This window comes from Schistocerca nitens, chromosome 4 (genome assembly GCF_023898315.1).
Source record: "Schistocerca nitens isolate TAMUIC-IGC-003100 chromosome 4, iqSchNite1.1, whole genome shotgun sequence".
NCBI classification, from domain to species: Eukaryota; Metazoa; Arthropoda; class Insecta; order Orthoptera; family Acrididae; genus Schistocerca; species Schistocerca nitens.
The window spans coordinates 915,191,479-915,208,798 of NC_064617.1; the positions used below are offsets into that span (position 1 = coordinate 915,191,479).

The 17,320-nt window shown below is 38.6% G+C and overlaps 1 protein-coding gene across 3 annotated transcripts in view; it reads left to right on the top strand.

The window, feature by feature from the left end:
• Positions 1-16,917, top strand: part of LOC126253513 (uncharacterized) — a 56,636-nt gene extending 39,719 nt beyond the window's left edge. The window contains exons 7-9 of one of the 3 annotated variants that reach the window (XM_049954886.1): positions 9,619-9,846; positions 15,927-16,065; positions 16,677-16,917. In XM_049954886.1, the coding sequence (XP_049810843.1) occupies positions 9,619-9,846; positions 15,927-16,034 (336 nt within the window). In that variant the 3' untranslated portion in view covers positions 16,035-16,065; positions 16,677-16,917. Of the gene's footprint in view, positions 1-9,618; positions 9,847-15,926; positions 16,127-16,676 lie in introns of those variants that run through there. The other 2 variants (XM_049954885.1, XM_049954887.1) reach the window with 2 other exon arrangements.
• The last annotated feature ends 403 nt before the right edge of the window (positions 16,918-17,320 follow it).

Here is a 17,320-nt window from a genome sequence, read left to right on the forward strand (position 1 = left end):
AAATATATTTCATTTTTGGCTTTTCACTTGTTTGACCATCATTTCATAATTTATCTGACAATAGCTAGATCCCTGGACAAGTCTTTAGAGGCAAGTTTCATTTTCTTTGTGTGAAACAAGTGATGTTATCGTTTATTACAGCTTTCAAAACCCTAGAAGTGAACTCTTCATGAATCAACAAAATAAACAAAGGTGTCAAATTGTAAGGTAAAATCCGAAATCAAGTCCATTAACAAGATTAGGTTTATCAACAAGAACTAATACTTTACACTAATAGCAAGTTATGAGTGCACACAAAGTACATGTGCTGCAAAAGAAAGTGCTCCTATTTATATATAACAAAGTTTTATAAAAATTACAATATTCCATAAACACGTTGAATAAATTAGAATACAAAACAATAAATAATTGCAGGAATCAAACCAGAGCCCCACACATCAGCATCTAGTGATATAACTACTACACTGTGGTGGACAGCATACAGTATGTCAAATTGTGGACATACAGTATGTGGAATTGCTCCCCCTCCTTGCAAAACAGTAACCCACTGTTGCAAAATGGACTATTGATATCTGGATTTAGTCAGTCCTTCAGTGGCAGTAGCGGGTCCTCCTGTTCTGATGGTGTTGTCACATTCTCATTGTTTCTGTAGTGCCCAAATGAGTTACTTTCATCAAAGCAACATGGTCATGGGGGCAGATCTTAATGTCCCTTGTATTGGCAGCATGTCAATCTATGGTGGTTTGATTTGAGGGAGGGGACCAAACAGCGAGGTCATCAGTCCCATTGGATGAGGGAAGGATGGGAAAGGAAATTGGCTGTGCCCTGTGAAAAGAATCATCCCAGCATTTTCCTGAACCAATTTAGGGAAATCATGGAAAACTTAAACCAGGATGGCCGGATGCATGTTTGAACTGTCATCCTCTTGAATCTGAGTATAGTGTGCTAACCACTGTGCCACCTCGCTTAGTGTTGATCTATGCCTCAGGACTGTGATAGGGTTTCATGTGAAGTTATCCTTTGTGTTGGGTGGCAATATGTTTCGTATAATCATCCTCAACATTGCTAATTGGAAATGAAAACAAAGTATCAATTGTTGTTTCGTCCTCTTAATAATGGCTAAGGAAAACCAGCATGAAACCTGTAGTGTCTTGTTTTGAACCGTATGTAAATGGTCATATATTCATATATAAACTGTTCTGACAAAAAGTGAGACACCAGTGCTACAAACAAGTCCAGTGCTATGTTTTAAGCTCATATATTAAAGTCTGAAATCAAAAACAGTTCACAAAGTATTGCCAACGGCCTTGCCACAGTGGTGACACTGGTACCCGTCAGATCACCGAAGTTCAGCGCTGTCGGGCTGGGCTAGCACTTGGATGGGTGACCATCCGGTCTGCTGAGCACTGTTGGCGAGTGGGGTGCACTCAGCCCTTGTGGGGCAAACTGAAGAGCTACTTGATGGAGAAATAGCGGCTCCGGTCTCAGAAACTGACATACGGCCAGGAGAGCGGTGTGCTGACTACGTGCCCCTCCATATCTGCATCCAGTGACGCCTTGCGCTGAGGATGACACGGCGGCCGGTCGGTACTGTTAGGCCTTCATGGCCTGTTCAGGGGGAGTTTAGTTTTTTCGCAAAGTATTACACACTGTCAAAAATTTTTGTAAAGAATAGGAAGAGCTATCCAAAAGATAAAGTTTGGATCAGTGATACTCATAATTCCAATGACCCTCTTCTGTTTCATAAAGGCTATTTACTTTTGACTGCTTTCCCCAGTATATAAGTGAATGGAAATGCAGCTTTTGTTATTTCCAAATCACAAATAGATGCAATTAAGCAAATGGGAAATGCTGTTGAATTCAGTCTTTTACATGGGTGAAGGATGTGAATGGGCTATATGCCAATATCTTTTAAAGCGAGGTTGGGTTACTGTTAATATGTAATTCCAGGAATTAGTAATCATATTAAAATGCTACTGGAGGCCATTTACCTGTAAATGGTAGGTGTTTGATATCTTGTGGACAATGTTGCATCATGAAATTACTTCAGATTTTTCGAAAATCAGTGATCATTCATTACATGTGGTCCTCTCTTATTTGATAATGTAGCCAGTGCATACTTATTCCCATTTGTTGACTTGGGAAGTCTCCCCAAGAGGTCAATCCAATCTAGTGAAATGGAGTAACTATAGGAGGAATTTATACCAGACGTTCTGTGGACAACTGAGGCATATGCTTCCATCTTTGGCATTTCTTGCAGTGGCTTACGTAGTGCCTGACAGATGGGCAGAGACCTAGCAAATGATACGTGCTTCTGGTTCTATCAAAGGTCTACACATATTCCAGATGTCTTCATATCAGAGTGTTGTGAAAATAATTCAGTATGTCTGGCTGGAAATTAGTTGCGATGACGAGTAATCATTTCCACCTGATTGAACCATAATTCCTTTTATACAGTAGTCCACATATTAATCTGAATTATCCTTTGACAGCTTATTCGTTCTCTTAGGCCACAATTGTTTCTTGGAGCTTTGTTTTATTCAGCAGCAATATTTGTTAGAGCAGTAATGGCTGTGCTATCTCCAGCACTGTAATCTAATTTCAATCCAATAGACTCCACGAAAAACAGTCGCCACCCTTGTGTCTGCATCAATTCTCGTATATTACCAGGACACATTCCTGAAACTTAAATTCTCATGTTGCCACTTATCCTGATGGAGTCTTCAGACTTGTCAGACAGCAAAATAATGGTAGTCAGTCACAACAGTGAATGATCTGTCATCAAAATACCATCAGGTGCCCTGGCTCAGTGGATTTGCACTACATCACCTACCTCTTAATCACCAAGTAACAGTGTGGAGTTCCATTTCAGCTTTCTTGCCCAAAAGTGCCAAGAATGATTTCAGCACCTCCTCAAGAATACAAAAATATCTCTTTTTTTGTATTCAGATTGCTTTTCGCATGGTCTTAGTTGAGGCAGGGCAATCTCGCATGTTCAAGATACCTCTTGTCTCCTTCAAACTGTCACATATAATCCAGAATCAAGATCAAGCACCATTTGTGAGAGTAGAGTTGGCAACAAGAACGGACACTTTATGTTGAAAATACATTTATTGAGCACAGATAAAATACAAGTGGAGATGAAATGCCTGGTTCGGCATAAAGTGTTTTTATTGATACATACATAAAATATTGTAATAACTCCCAGTATCCCAGAACCTTATAGAAATTATGAATCTTAAACAATAAATAGATGCAAGAGGTGAGAATCAAATTGGTGATTGTACATCACCATCCTGTGACTATAAACATTACACCATAGTAATGACAGACAGCCCACAATGATCTGCACATCCTGCTATGTACTAAATTTTGGTAACTGCTTAGATATGTCATTCATATATGATTCCATGCTTTGAAAGATGAATCAAACTTGGTATTCTGTATAGATGTACCAAGTTAGGGTACCCCATAATTAAGGCACTGGACTTGAGTGTGGGAGCAGTGAGTTATAAATCTTTATCCGGCCATCTACATTTTAGGTTTTGCATGGTTTCTTCAATCAGTTAAGGTGAATGCAGGGTGATTCCTTTGAAGATATTTCTGATTTCCTTCACCATTCTTGTCTAGGCCAAGCTTGTGCTCTATAATGATGATGTAAACAGCTTGTAAACCATGATCTTCCTATGTTAATATTAGACTGATGAAGCATACAACAAAATGTGTATTTTCATTGACACTGTGCAAATGTTGAATAATATGACAAGTAGTAAATTCACAAAGTTATAGAAAATGCTGGACAGCTCTTAGTTTCAGGAGCATGTAAAAATAGAACACAACATTCCTAATTTTTGTAAGGATAGATTCATTCTTAATGGAATAAAGACAAATTTATATGTAATATTTCTGGCTAATAACCTTGTGACTACATTTACTATGATGATGCCCTTTGTCCTTTGCTTTCTATACATGTCTATGGCTGTATGATTTAGTTTGTATCGTACAATGGAAAATTCAGGATGAATTGTAACAATGTTATGGAAATGAAAGTTGCCACCCACCATGTAGCGGAGATGCTGAGTCACAGATAGGCACAAGCTGCCAGAGCCTGCATTTGTGTGTGTGTGTGTGTGTGTGTGTGTGTGTGTGTGTGTGTGTGTGTGTGTGTGGGCGCGCGCGCGCGCGCGCGCGTGCACCTCATCTATTTTCAACAAAGGGCCTTGATGGCCAAAAGCTTATTTTGTGACAGACTTTTTGTTGTGCATATCTGTGGGTCAGTATCTCCACCATAAGGCGAGTGGCAACTTTCCTTTTTATAATATTGCTAGTTTGTATCATTATTTATATCAGGCTTTCTTACAAGATGTGATCAAAAAGTAATGGGAATTTTTGTTGTTCTTAAGGAATCTTCATTTGTCCTTCATCAACAACTTTTTCCCCTTCAAAGTAATCCCCCTCAGATACAATACAATTGTGCCAGCACTTTTTCCAATCTCGAAAGCACTTCTGGAACTCACTTTTCATTGTGGTGCTCAGCTCATTCAGCAATTCTGTTTTTGTCCAATCAATGGTGGCAAAACGACATCCTTTCATGGTTCTCTTCAGTCTCAAGAACAGAAAGAAGTCTTAGGCGGCTATGTGTGGCAAATATGGTAGCATCATGATTAAATTTCTCTAAGTGGTTTTGCCACAGTTCGGGTTGTTTTTTAGATTGCTTCACTCTAACAGCACATAACTTCCAGCTGGTATTCCTTATTGATCCTGTGACCATAAGGCAGGAACTCATGATGCACTATACCATTGTAATCAAAGAAAACAGTGAGAAAAACCTTCACTTACAATAGAACTTGTTGAATTTTTTTCAGGCTTGGTTCTTCAGGCAGTTTTCACTGGGACAATCGGGCCTTGCTTTTGAGATCATACTCATGTTTTGTTATCTGTTATAACCTTCCTTAGAAGTTCTAGATCACTGTCAATTTCATTCAGCATTCTTTAGCAATGTCTACACGACGTTGCTTTTGGTTGAAATTCAACAGTTTTCAAACAAACTTTGGTGATACACATTTCATGCCCAAAATTTTCAAAAAATTTCCTTGGCATGAGCCGAAAGATATGCCACACCATCAGCAACCTCTCTGATAGTGATTTTCCAAAAGCATTTTCTTTACTTCTTCCACTTTGTCATCAGTAATTGATGTGCTAGGGCGTCCAGGTGATCGTCATCTTCAATGTCTTCTTGACCCTCTTTGAAACATCTATACCATTTGTAAACTCTTGTCTTACTCATAGCAGATTCACCAAAAGCAACAGCCAGCATTTATTGCGAAACTAAAAATTCGCTGAGCACTTGAAAATGCATATGACCTTTTCGATGTCAACAATAAACTAAATATTCGAAACAGTTGAAAATGCAAATATATATCAGGAAAATGTGTACCAACCACATAAAAAAAACTGAAAATACCTGCGAAATTAAAGAAATTTCCATTACTTTTTGGCCACACCTCGGATATGTTAATTGTTTCCACTCTTCATTATCATTAAACTAACTTATTAGTTATATGCTACATCCGTCTATTCTGGTGCTGTGTGTCCAGCCAATGTTAGGTTGGGACTGATGTGATCCAATTTTATGGATCACATTTCATGGATAACAATACCTTTATATAGTCTATTATTATGATGTGGTCACCAATCCCAAAGGCATTTTAAAGTTAACCCCTTCTGTCTGTGTCTAACGTATATCATACAGTCAAATGCAACATTGTTTTTCAAGGTGTCTGTGCATCCTATAACCAAGGCAAAAACTGGAAACCAGCCTGATGTTTACTATGTCATCGTCCGTTTAGGACACATCGCTCACAGCACAGTGTAGATGGTCAGTTCAGCACTGCAATCACGTTGGTCTATGTCCTGCAGTTACTGGATTGCCTTAGGGGGCATGTTGAGAAACTTAAGGTTTGCAGTAATTTAATGTGTTCTTTCAGAAATCTCTCTCATTCTCTTGCTTCAAGACACAGTTGAAGTTGATTAGTTATTATGTCCCAATAGACATATAGACACCTCAAACACTTTCTTAAATGACCGTTTTGTTTTTCTTTCATGGTAGAAGTAAAGAGTCAGACTTGAACACACCGAAAATGGATAGATACTGTCCTTAAAAGATACGATTTTCACTAGAACTCATTGGTCTTAGGGCATTCTTATAGACTAAAGCCAATAATAGAATTAAAAATAAAAATGCATTGCAATTTGAAATGCTTTTTATTAAAATATAAAATTCATTTTAATGATTTCAAATTTGAAATGGAGGTTTATCTTACATGTACTCTGCCTTTTCCGACTGTTAACGATCCTAGATGTATTTCAAGTCACTTGGAAAGTCATTCAAGAGGAGCAGAATTGAGGGCTTTTGCATAATCATTATGACAGACTTACAGACTTGTCTTCTTAATGTGAAGTTGCATCAAGAAGGTAGACTTAGTCAAAAGCTGGTTCGTACTTTCCGGAGGATCTCTGACACAAATCTTATGTCCTCTGCGTGTAATTTTTGTCTAATGCTGTCACATTCACAAGCAGTTACTATGCAATGGAAAATCATTTTGTGGTTCATTAGTTGCACATTTTGTCACCAATATGTGTTTGAGCAACAAGTAAATCTGGGCTGGAATAACAACAGTATGAGAAGAATGGTGTGCTGCTTACCACATAGTGGGGATGTTGAGTGACAGACAGATACATTGAAAAGAGACTGCCACATGCCTCTTTTCTACCCCCCCCCCCTCCCATCCCCCCAATAAAGATTACCACTCACCTCAGAAGCAGTCTGACCTTAGTGCCAAGAGATGACATTGGCCATCTTTGGTGTTATACGTGTGTGTGTGTGTGTGTGTGTGTGTGTGTGTGTGTGTGTGTGTGTGTGTGTGAAAGAGAGAGAGAGAGAGAGAGAGGACTAGGAAAATTTATCTAGCAGATTCTTCTTCTTTTTCTTCTTCTTGTATGCATTTTCTTCCTCAGTGATAATAACTTATAATTGAACATAGAACCCAGTTAATCCTTTCCACAACATATGGTACTACCCTTAACAGCACTTATTATGTCAAAAATAATGCTTATTACACCAAGAATACACTGATGGTAAAAAGAATTGCAACGCCAAAGGAGGAGTTGTGCAACATAAACTAAAGTGGGTAGGCATGTTTCTACATCTGAAAGATGATGTCTAGGCAAATTTCGCACCAGTCGGATAATAGTGGCACTAGTAGCACCACTATGAGGATGTAAATCACGTTTGCTTGAAATACATGCTGTAATGGTCCATATGCATTAGTTACCATTCAGATAGGATGTAGTGAGTAGATGTTAGTCAAAATGCCTTTAACGTGACAAAGACACCATTATCAACACATCACTGAGTTTGAATGAGGTAGTGTAATAAGGCTATGAGGAGCTGGTTCCTTCTGCGATATTGCAGAAAGACTTGGCGAGAATGTAGTCGCTGTACACTATTGCTGTTAGCGGTGGTCACAGAAATGTACAATCACAAGGAGACTGGGCTCCTGATGACCATGTGGCACTACCAAGAGGGAAGACCATTGAGCTTGGCATGTGGCTCTGGCACATTGTACTGCATCTGTAGCAGCAATTTGAGCAGCAGTTGGCAACACAGTGACACTAAGAACTATTAGAAATTGGTTACTTCAAGGACAGCTCCGAGCCAGATGCCAGTAGCGTGCATTCCACTGACTCCAAACCACCACCATTTGTAACTTAAGTAGTGTCCCGCAAAAAATTCATTGGAGGGCAGGGTGGAGGTCTATTGTGTTTTCTGATGAAAGCTGGCTATGCTTTGGTGCCAGTGACTGCCATGTATTGATTAGAAGGTGGCCAGTTGAGGTCCTGCAACCAACCTGTCTGTGTGCTAGACACTGGACCTACACCAGGAGTTATGATCTGGGGTGTGTTTCATATGGCAGCAGGAGCAATGTGACTGCAAAATTGTAAGTCAATCTGGCGACTCAACCTGTTGTGCTGCCATTCATAAACAGCGTTTTGGGGTGTTTTTTCCAACAGGATAACGATTGTCGACATACCACTATTGTAACCCAGCATGCTCTACAGAGTGCTGACATATTGCCTTGTCCTGCTTGATCACCAGATCAGTCTCCAACCAAGCAAATATGGGACATCATCAGATGACAACTCCAGCATCATCCATAAACAGCGTTAACCATCCCTGTATTGACAGACGCAAGTGCAACAGGCATGGAACTCCGTGCCCAAACTGGTACCTGGCACTTGCACAACACAATGCATGCACATTTGCATGCTTGCATTCAACATTCTGGCAGTTATTAATGTACCAGCATTTTACATTTGCAATGGCTTATCTCGCCCTTACATTAACCTTTTATCTTGCAATATCAATCATCAAAATATGTTACCTAGACAAATGTGTTCCCAAAATTTCATTACTTACATGAATTAATTTTTGTTGTTGTGGTGTTTTTTTTTTTTTCCTCCTGTTGGTGCAGATGTTAATTTCACCCAATACATGCTACATTCTCATGTTCCTACGCATCAGTAATCATTCACGGTCATACTTCATCTCGTTGCTTTCCGATGGCCTTCTTGTTAGGTCTCTGGAATGAGCATGTGATGGGAGCCTTTCCTCATTCTATTTTCTGGATTTTCTCTGTCTGACTCACCTTGATAAATCTTTAGTGCTGACTATTTCATTGTGTGGTTTTGATTTCAATCTGTTTGACATAATTTGTGTGATTCTTCAGTTTGTCATGGTGTTTTTGTTGATCAAATAGTCCACAGGTGTACTGCAAGTTCGTAGTGTCCAACGGGCATAATATTTCGGTGATCAGATGTGTCGCCATCATCAGGTGCATTGGCAATTCGTCAACGCACCTAATAGTAGCCACTTGTCTGATTGCCGAAATATTGTGCCCCCAGCAGTATACCCATGGACTGTTCGATTGACGTACTGGGTTAGGTCTCTTCCTTGTCATAAATGTCTTTGACATGCAGAGAAGAAGTCCTGAGTATCAATGTGAACGTTAAATACTTGGTAGAGGACACCTACAATTTTACTTGTACTTCTCACAGAATCTGATCTGTAGTTACAAGTGAAACATTCAAATATAATTTCTCATCTGTTGCTACAGATTTTGTGATTGATCTAATACATTTAGTGTGAAACTGCATTAGTGATATGTAGATAGCTGTTAAAATCTTTTAGTTTCCTTATTGAAAACAATTTGACAATACTCTTTTATAGCACAGACACTAACTTTTCTTTTATCGCCTTGTGGCTGGGTAATTTACTCATTTTATATTTGGTGTAATAATTCCATATAAGTGAATAGTTGTCTAACTTACCATGATATCCACTTACTGAAAAGAAGACATGTCAAGTTGCAGACAGGCACAATCAAAAATTGTCAATCTGAATCAATGATCAATTATGATTTGATATTCCCTTACCTTGTCTTCCCAGGTAGTTTTAGAAACATTAAGTACAGTAATAGTCCGTGTGTGGACATAGTGCTAATCCTGACTGAATATTGGAAGAATGAATGTGATATATACAGTTTTATCTTAATGTAGTTCCAGACCAGCAAGGACAGAGTTCGTGTGGATCAGATGGTTTGGGTCAGAGTGGGGCAGAATTTATGTAAGCTTGTTGTTAATGCAGGCATCACTGCTGTAGAACTACACTCTAAAGATCCTCTGACTCTCCATGCCTTCAAACAGTTTATAACTGAAGAGATGCTCACTGCTGGCAGACATTCTCAGGAGGTGAAGATTCCAATATCAGTTGTAGATGTTGCACAGGTGAGAAGTTTCTTCAGCTGCAAGATCACTTGCAGTACTGTATGAAAGTTATGTTTTATAGATCACTGTTTAGTACCTAATGAAAATTACTTAAAATACTTGCTATACATCCTGGATTATTATGAACTTAATGCAATACACGAAAGTTCAAACTTTTTTCTCTTATTTGAACTAGCTCTTAATAAATAAGTAACATAGGTACAAAAGTAAGCTCAAACTAAAACAGTAAAAAATAAGAAATAGCAAATTGTTTGAGAGAAAAGGTGTATTGAAAAAAGTCAGAAGTAACAGTGGAATATAACAGCTACGATTCACATTGAAATTGTGATGAGATGCAAGCAATTGACAGAGAAGGAAGCCACGAACTGTTCAGAGGACAAGAGACCATTATCTCTGTACATCAGAGCTGGCAATGTGTCAGGAAGTGCCGTGCACAACCCAAGTGACAAAGAAAGCATTTAGTTGTATTTTACAACATTCCACAGCATGTTCAGTTATGAGTTATTTGATGTTGTTGGACAATTTGTTTGGCTCAGTTCACTCGCACTGTGAGGGAATAAGAGATGCAGGTGATACGTAAGTTGCGTACCTTTTAGAGTAGCTCATCTGTATGTTTTACCAGTAGTGAAATAAGTGATGATTTAGAACAGAGAGCTCCATAATATCGTTGTTTCTTCAGAGGAAGAGATTCTACTAGCCTTTACAAGGACTTGTGATTGGGTGGTGGTGCAAGTTTCCAGCCAAGATCATTTTTATGTACCTTCTTACAACTTTTTGCACTTCCTAGGCATTACACAGCAGAGAACATTAAAGATTTTGTATGTAGATTACAGAGCTCAGTCATACCCTCCTCTAATATACCGAGTGAACCAAAATTTGAACACGCGGATGCCACAGTGCAATTCCTTACGTACTAAAAGTTGAGATTTGTTTGTAACAAAATTTCATTCCATACACATTTTCAGTAGAAAATGAACAGCAGAGAAAGGAAATTTTGCATCTCTGTAATCAGATGTCTTCTTCATTGAGCACTGAGTAGCTGAGCTGCCCAGTTAGTGCTGTTGCAACCCATCTGCTGGGGTCACATTGTGATTAGGAGGTCAAATGTAGAGTGAGGGTGAGTGGTCCATTGCACATCTGGAGGTGTCAGTGGTGCAGTGGTATCTGTAATAGCAATATTTATTTTGCACCATGTACAAAGGGATAAGTGTCTTCAAAGCTATAGTCAGTAGCTGGGTGCAAGGGCCCACAAAGCAGTGCCAACACCTTATTGGTGAGTCATGATATCGCCGCCACATGTCAGTGCCATGGCCGCATGCAGTGCTGCTTGCAGCGGTAATGGGGTAGGGAGGCATTGCTCGGCCAGATGTTCCACAGTGACCTTCTATCTCCCACCTCAGCACTCTCGAAGACAGCCTATCGTGCACTGAGGGGGATCAGGTGGAGACCACCGACTGTGATCCAGAATGTCAATTGTTGTGAAGGCAAGGCCCTGGTCAACTACTGTGAGTTAACTAAGACTGCAGGAGATGCTGAAGAGGCAGCCAGAGACATGCCTTGCCTGATCAATGCAAAGATGACAATAATAATTCTGGGTTGCCAAGCTCAGTTCTTTCCTATTTACATCTGATTTTGGTACTTGGGCAATGAAGTTACATAGTGTTACCTCACAGTGCTTTGTTAAGTAACACAGCAGTGCTTGAGTTTCCGTCTGTCCCGTCCTGTGGTCTGTTAAACTGATGGTATGCCTCGTTGACATACCGATTGTCACATCAGCCCAGCACTAACGTACTCTGTTCTGTGCTCACCCCCAAGCATCTACATTAAAATAATTCTGTTGCACTACACTCCTTCCCTGTTTCAAAAAATTCGTCCTGAATTTTGCCTCTTGTTTATTCTCTATACTAATCTTCTGCTTATTCTCTATACTAATCTCATAAATCTAATTACATAATTGTACATGGTGCAAAAGTTTGTTGCTCATGGGAGCTGACTTATTGTTTCACAATTCTTTTTTATCATCCTGAAAGTTTTGGCTTGCTGAGTCTTTTTTTACAGCTATTTTCCGTTATCCTTATTTCGCTTTCACAAAAGCTTTTTTTTCTTTATATATATATATATATATATATATATATATATATATATATATATATATATATATGTCACATTATTTATGAGTGTCAACAATTTCTTTTAACCAATTGCTAATTCTCAGAAGAATCTGGCTACAGCTAGTTTTCTGTACATTAAGCTCAGTCGTTTTTGTATTTCTCCCTAATCACTGTTCACTGTTTTCAATGTATCCCAAGTGTATTGGGCTAACACTGTGGTTACCTCATTCTCCATCTTCATGGTGTTAAGAAGGCCTTTGTTGCTCTACATTTGACAGTTGTGTCATACGCCATCCTACTATACCTTTGGTAGTATCTGGCACATTTGCACATACCTAAGTGTGTTATTCAGCTCCTGGATATCTTCATTATCATCTGCTGTTTTTAAGATTTTTCATCTTTTGTCCAATCACCCTCTTTTTCTGCAAGCTAATGTCCATGGTACAGTGTCAGTGATTTGCATCAGTTGAGCTTTCAGTTTGCCGCATGACAGCCTCAGTTCATGATATTCACCCTGCTCCACAGTGAGGATTTTGTTACCCTGCAGTTCCTTATGTAACTGCATGAATACTTTCTGCAGTCTGCGAACTTCGTTTCTTTTCTGCCATACCCCAATGGTGACCCTCGATGTCCATTGGCGACTCATTAGCAACACATCATGTTGTTGGGTATATAACACACCTGCCTCCAATGAGTGAATGTGAACTGTATGCACTGCTCCTCCCGTGATTCCATGCTGCATCAGGATTACCACAACTCATCCAGTTGTTCCTGGTGATTCGTAGCCCTCCTTTGAAAAAACGTATATACACTAAAACAACTAAGAAACAACACATAACTACTATAGAACTATAACTGCCCACAGTACAATTTCACAATGAATTTGACAAGTATAGAATAACTTGTAGACATAACATAACTAAATCTGAATACTACTGTGTTTCAATGGTCTCAGTGGCCTGATAAGAACCCAACCTAACACTTAGTCAAAAATTTTTTCATCTTTCCCTTACGCATGTTTTGATTGGTGACCAACAGCCATTGACCTACTCAATACTGCAGTAACTTTCCAGAATGGTATGTGGACCATCCCCATAACTCCAACACTTTTCCATTGGCTCACTTAAATTTGTGCAATACCTCCCTTATTCTTGTAGCCAATTTCTTAGTTGATTCACAGTTTGTTTTTAATTTAGGAATCGTGACATCAAATGAGGATGGCATTTTTCTACCCTGCACCACCTCAAAAGGTGAGGGACTTGTACCGGTGTGCACTTTAGAGTTATGCGCACAAACTGCATGTTGCAAATATTTATCCTGGTCTATATGACTGCTGTTAACATAATAACTCAACATTTTAAAGACTGTCCTATGCTCTCACTTTGTTCTGCCTTAGTATATGGATGGAATGGGCTTGTTTGAATTTACGGATACAAAGTATGTGACATAACTGTTTCATCGAACTTGACACAAAATTTGTGTCCTGATCCGTAACTAAGGTGTCAGGTTAAGTATACAGTTGTTTCCTAAAACTGGTGCTGTATTAACTGTATTAACCTGCAGGATTAGGAACTGGAACCATTGCTAAGAATCTTGAAAAATGACCTATGATTGTGAGTACGTATTTACTCCCAGCAAGAAGCCAACTGAAAGGTTTCAAAGTATAAGGCCAATCATTTGAAAAGGTTTAACCACCTGTGGTAGTCTTTGTAAAGAGATTATCTTATGAGTAAGAACATCTATTTGTGCACAAATCACACAGTTCTTTACATGTTGCTTGAAATCACATTTCCTTGTTTGCCACCAGAATTTCTCCACTATATGTCTGTTGCACATCCTCCATGACCTGACAACACACACTGCTTGCCACAGCACTTTGTCCTTAAATGCTGCCAGAACCACTATGCACGTTCCTCATTTCATCATTCTGCATAGTAAGCCCTCATGTGTCTTGAACTGCAATTGTGATCTGAATGCCTGAAGTCTTTGTAGGCTACTTGTGCTATCTGCCACCCTGTTAACTTTTGCCTTGTGCCTTTAGCACAGCAACTTTCCTACGTAGCATTTCTGCATTTGTGTGCTTTTGACCTCGCTTGTTGACCACCTTGTAATCAAACTTGGTGAGATTACGTACCCATTATTCTATTCGAAAGGTCTTCCAGTCCCAACAACCATTGAACTGCGGTCTGTGATGACATCAAACTTCTTTCCATATAAATAGCAACAGAACTACACTACTCTAAATATAGCTACCAACATCTCCTTTTCCATAGTGGAATAGCTATACTCTGCTTTGTTCAGTTGCCCTGATGCATATGCCACTGAATGACCAACCACTCCCATTGTGGTGTCACAGGAGGGGATAAATTCCTTCTCAAAGTCAGGAAAGAGTAGTGCCAGATCAGAAATTAAAGCTGCTTTCAATGCCTCAAATGCTGCTGATCACTGCAATTTCATGCCCTTCCTTAACAACCAATTCAAGAGTTCTGCAATCTGCTCGAAATTCTTAACGAATTTGCAGTAAGAATTGCATGGCAGTATTTGCTTTGTTATTTGTGATGCTGCAAAGTTCCAGACTGCCTCTGTTAGATGAAGATTGGTTTGAACACCTTTCCCAATAATTACATGCCCAAGTAATTTACCTGCATGTGCGAAAAATGGTACTTGTTTATGCTAAGTGTCAGCTGAGCAGATCACAGCCTGCTGAAAATGTCTTCCAAATGTTTCACATGCTCTGGCGCTTCCTTAAAGAATATGCAGTAATTTCGTCTGAATATGCCATGCAAGTTTTCAGCTTTAACCTGTGTAGAACTGCACATAATAACATTTGGAATGTGGCTGGCATGTTTTTCAGCCCAAACTGCATCTTTTAATACTGGTAACAAACCCATGGAATCATGAAAGTGGTCTTCGGTCTATTCTCTGGGACTGTCTCCGACTGGTGATACCTGCTTCTCAGATCCATTGTAAATTACTGTCACTGTTCTACATTGTCTAAATCAAATCATTAACTTTTTTTAAACAAAACTATACTTTTTTTCTACCCCAAAGCAGTAAATTTTCACAAGATAAATTTTGTGGTGTAATGCTTTTGTATATCTGACAATAAATTTGACAGAATAATTTAATTGGATAGATAAAAAACAGATCACACACATAAAAGAAGGTTGCAATTAGACATAAATTAGGAAGTTTTATATCATTTTTGCAGCCATTTGAATGGTGTACTCCATAGAAGTTTACTCCAATTTTCATGGAAACTTGCTTCACTGTGTTAGACACACACACTCATGCTTGAGCATTAGACTTTAAAAAGGTTCTACTGTACTTCAGTCAACGCCAACAGAGGTTTCCATCGAAAGTGGTGTATTATTTACCTTTGGTGTGCTAGTTTCCATTGAAAGTGGAGTAAATTTGTAGTGGTGCACCATTCAAATGGCTGCAACCATGTAAAACTCTCCATATTCAATGTTTCTTTTGCTCAGTAACTTCTTGACACATTTACAGAAGAGTTATATCACCGAATTTGTCTTATATAGATCTCTTAGACCGATGCAGAAAAATACCAACAGTAAAGAAATGGTACCCATATCTCTGTAGTCAGTGGAGTTGTGAAAATGTGTTAAAAACGAAACTCTGGCCGAACAGGCCATGAAAGCCCAACGGTACTGACCGTCTGCCGTGTAATCCTCAGCCCACAGGCACGACTGGATATGGATATGGAGTGAAAATGTGTTGGTCTATGTTTTATAAGGCCATGGTTACCATTTGACAATTTCCTTTTAATTGAGTCACTTTAAAATTTGTGGTGTTAAGTCTGGTATGTACTCAGTGGCATTCAATCATTAGTAGAATGTGTACTATAAGCCAATACCTGATTAATTGTGCAAAAATAGTTTGACATTAATGCTTTTACAATGGATAGCCTTGTACGAATATGCCATTGACAAGTAACTGTTATGATTTCAGAGTATCAGGATGAATCTGGACATTGAAAGAGCTCAGCCAACAGCAGACAACTTAGAAGTACTCAGAAAACAATGGAGAACCTCTGTCACAGAAAAATTACCATCATAGCCAATTATCCAGAAGTGCTACAAGAGACAACGTAATTAAAATTAGTTTGTTAACTGTGAATCTAAGATATTAAACAGTGAGTTATGTTCAAACAGATACTTTATTCACAGCACAACCTCTGAACTTACCTATCACACATTAATTTTCTTTTTTTCAAACTGATTAATGTGTGCTGCATTTTACACTTCCATTACATTCTTCACTGTCCTAGTTTTCCTTGTAACTTCAAAATAAGCAGATTGAAAGCTAGCTATTAGGTTTTATATAATAAAAAAAGAGATAGGATGACTGGCCAGTACTTCCTGAAACCTTCAGAAGGGAGAATCCAAAGTACAAAAGACAGTTTTAACTTACAGAATTTTTAGTGTGTTCCTCTGGGAGCAGGTCACTCATATCCTTGAGAAAGGTTACCAAAAGACAAAAAAATTCAAGCAAAGATTTTCCTGGATACAATTAAAAGCGATTTGAATTTTTCATTTTGTGCAATCGTCATGGTTCAATCACTACCTTCATATATTTTATTACTCTGAAATGAAGAAAGCATCTAAATAATCATGAATAATACATTTTCTGAATGGGTTTAGCTACACAATAGTTGCACATGACTCATGGATTCACTTTCAGTGGAATTTTGTTCCACAGTGACGCAATGCAGCAGCAGCAGCAGCAGCAGCAGCATGAGGATATGGTTAATTCAAGCCACAAATGAACTGGCAACAACATGGCGTGCTCTCTGTGAGATGATTCAAGAACTTAGTTAGCAATCAGCCACATTCCCGAAAAAGATTCGTATAGAGGTCTGGAAGAGTCCATGGTGGTAAATGATGGGCTGCTGTCCATCTCTGGTGCATTTACTACATGCTCTATACTGTGATATTCCTGTGATTGTATTTATTTTCAACTAACCTCCAGATGAATGTGCAACCACAGGTGTGGAAAATAGTTTATTAAAAATATTTAAATTCAAAATGCAAATACATGGTTGCTTTTTCTCTTTCCAATGTAAATACAAAATGGTTTTAAGCAAAAGTATTTAAATGCAGAATATGTTTTTTTTTTTTTCAAAATACCTTTATTATTTCACCAAAGGGAAATAGTCATTCACAAATATTGCAGTGTGGGCACTATCACTGGCTACAGAAGAATCAGAGTCCTCAATAAAAATAAAATAAGATTTAACCTGTTCTTTTTCAGCAAAATTTTGCAAGTTCTTCCCATCTTTGTCTTCATCATCTTTCATCTTATGCACTTCTGCAATAAACATTCTTTAAGGTATTCTCTGATAG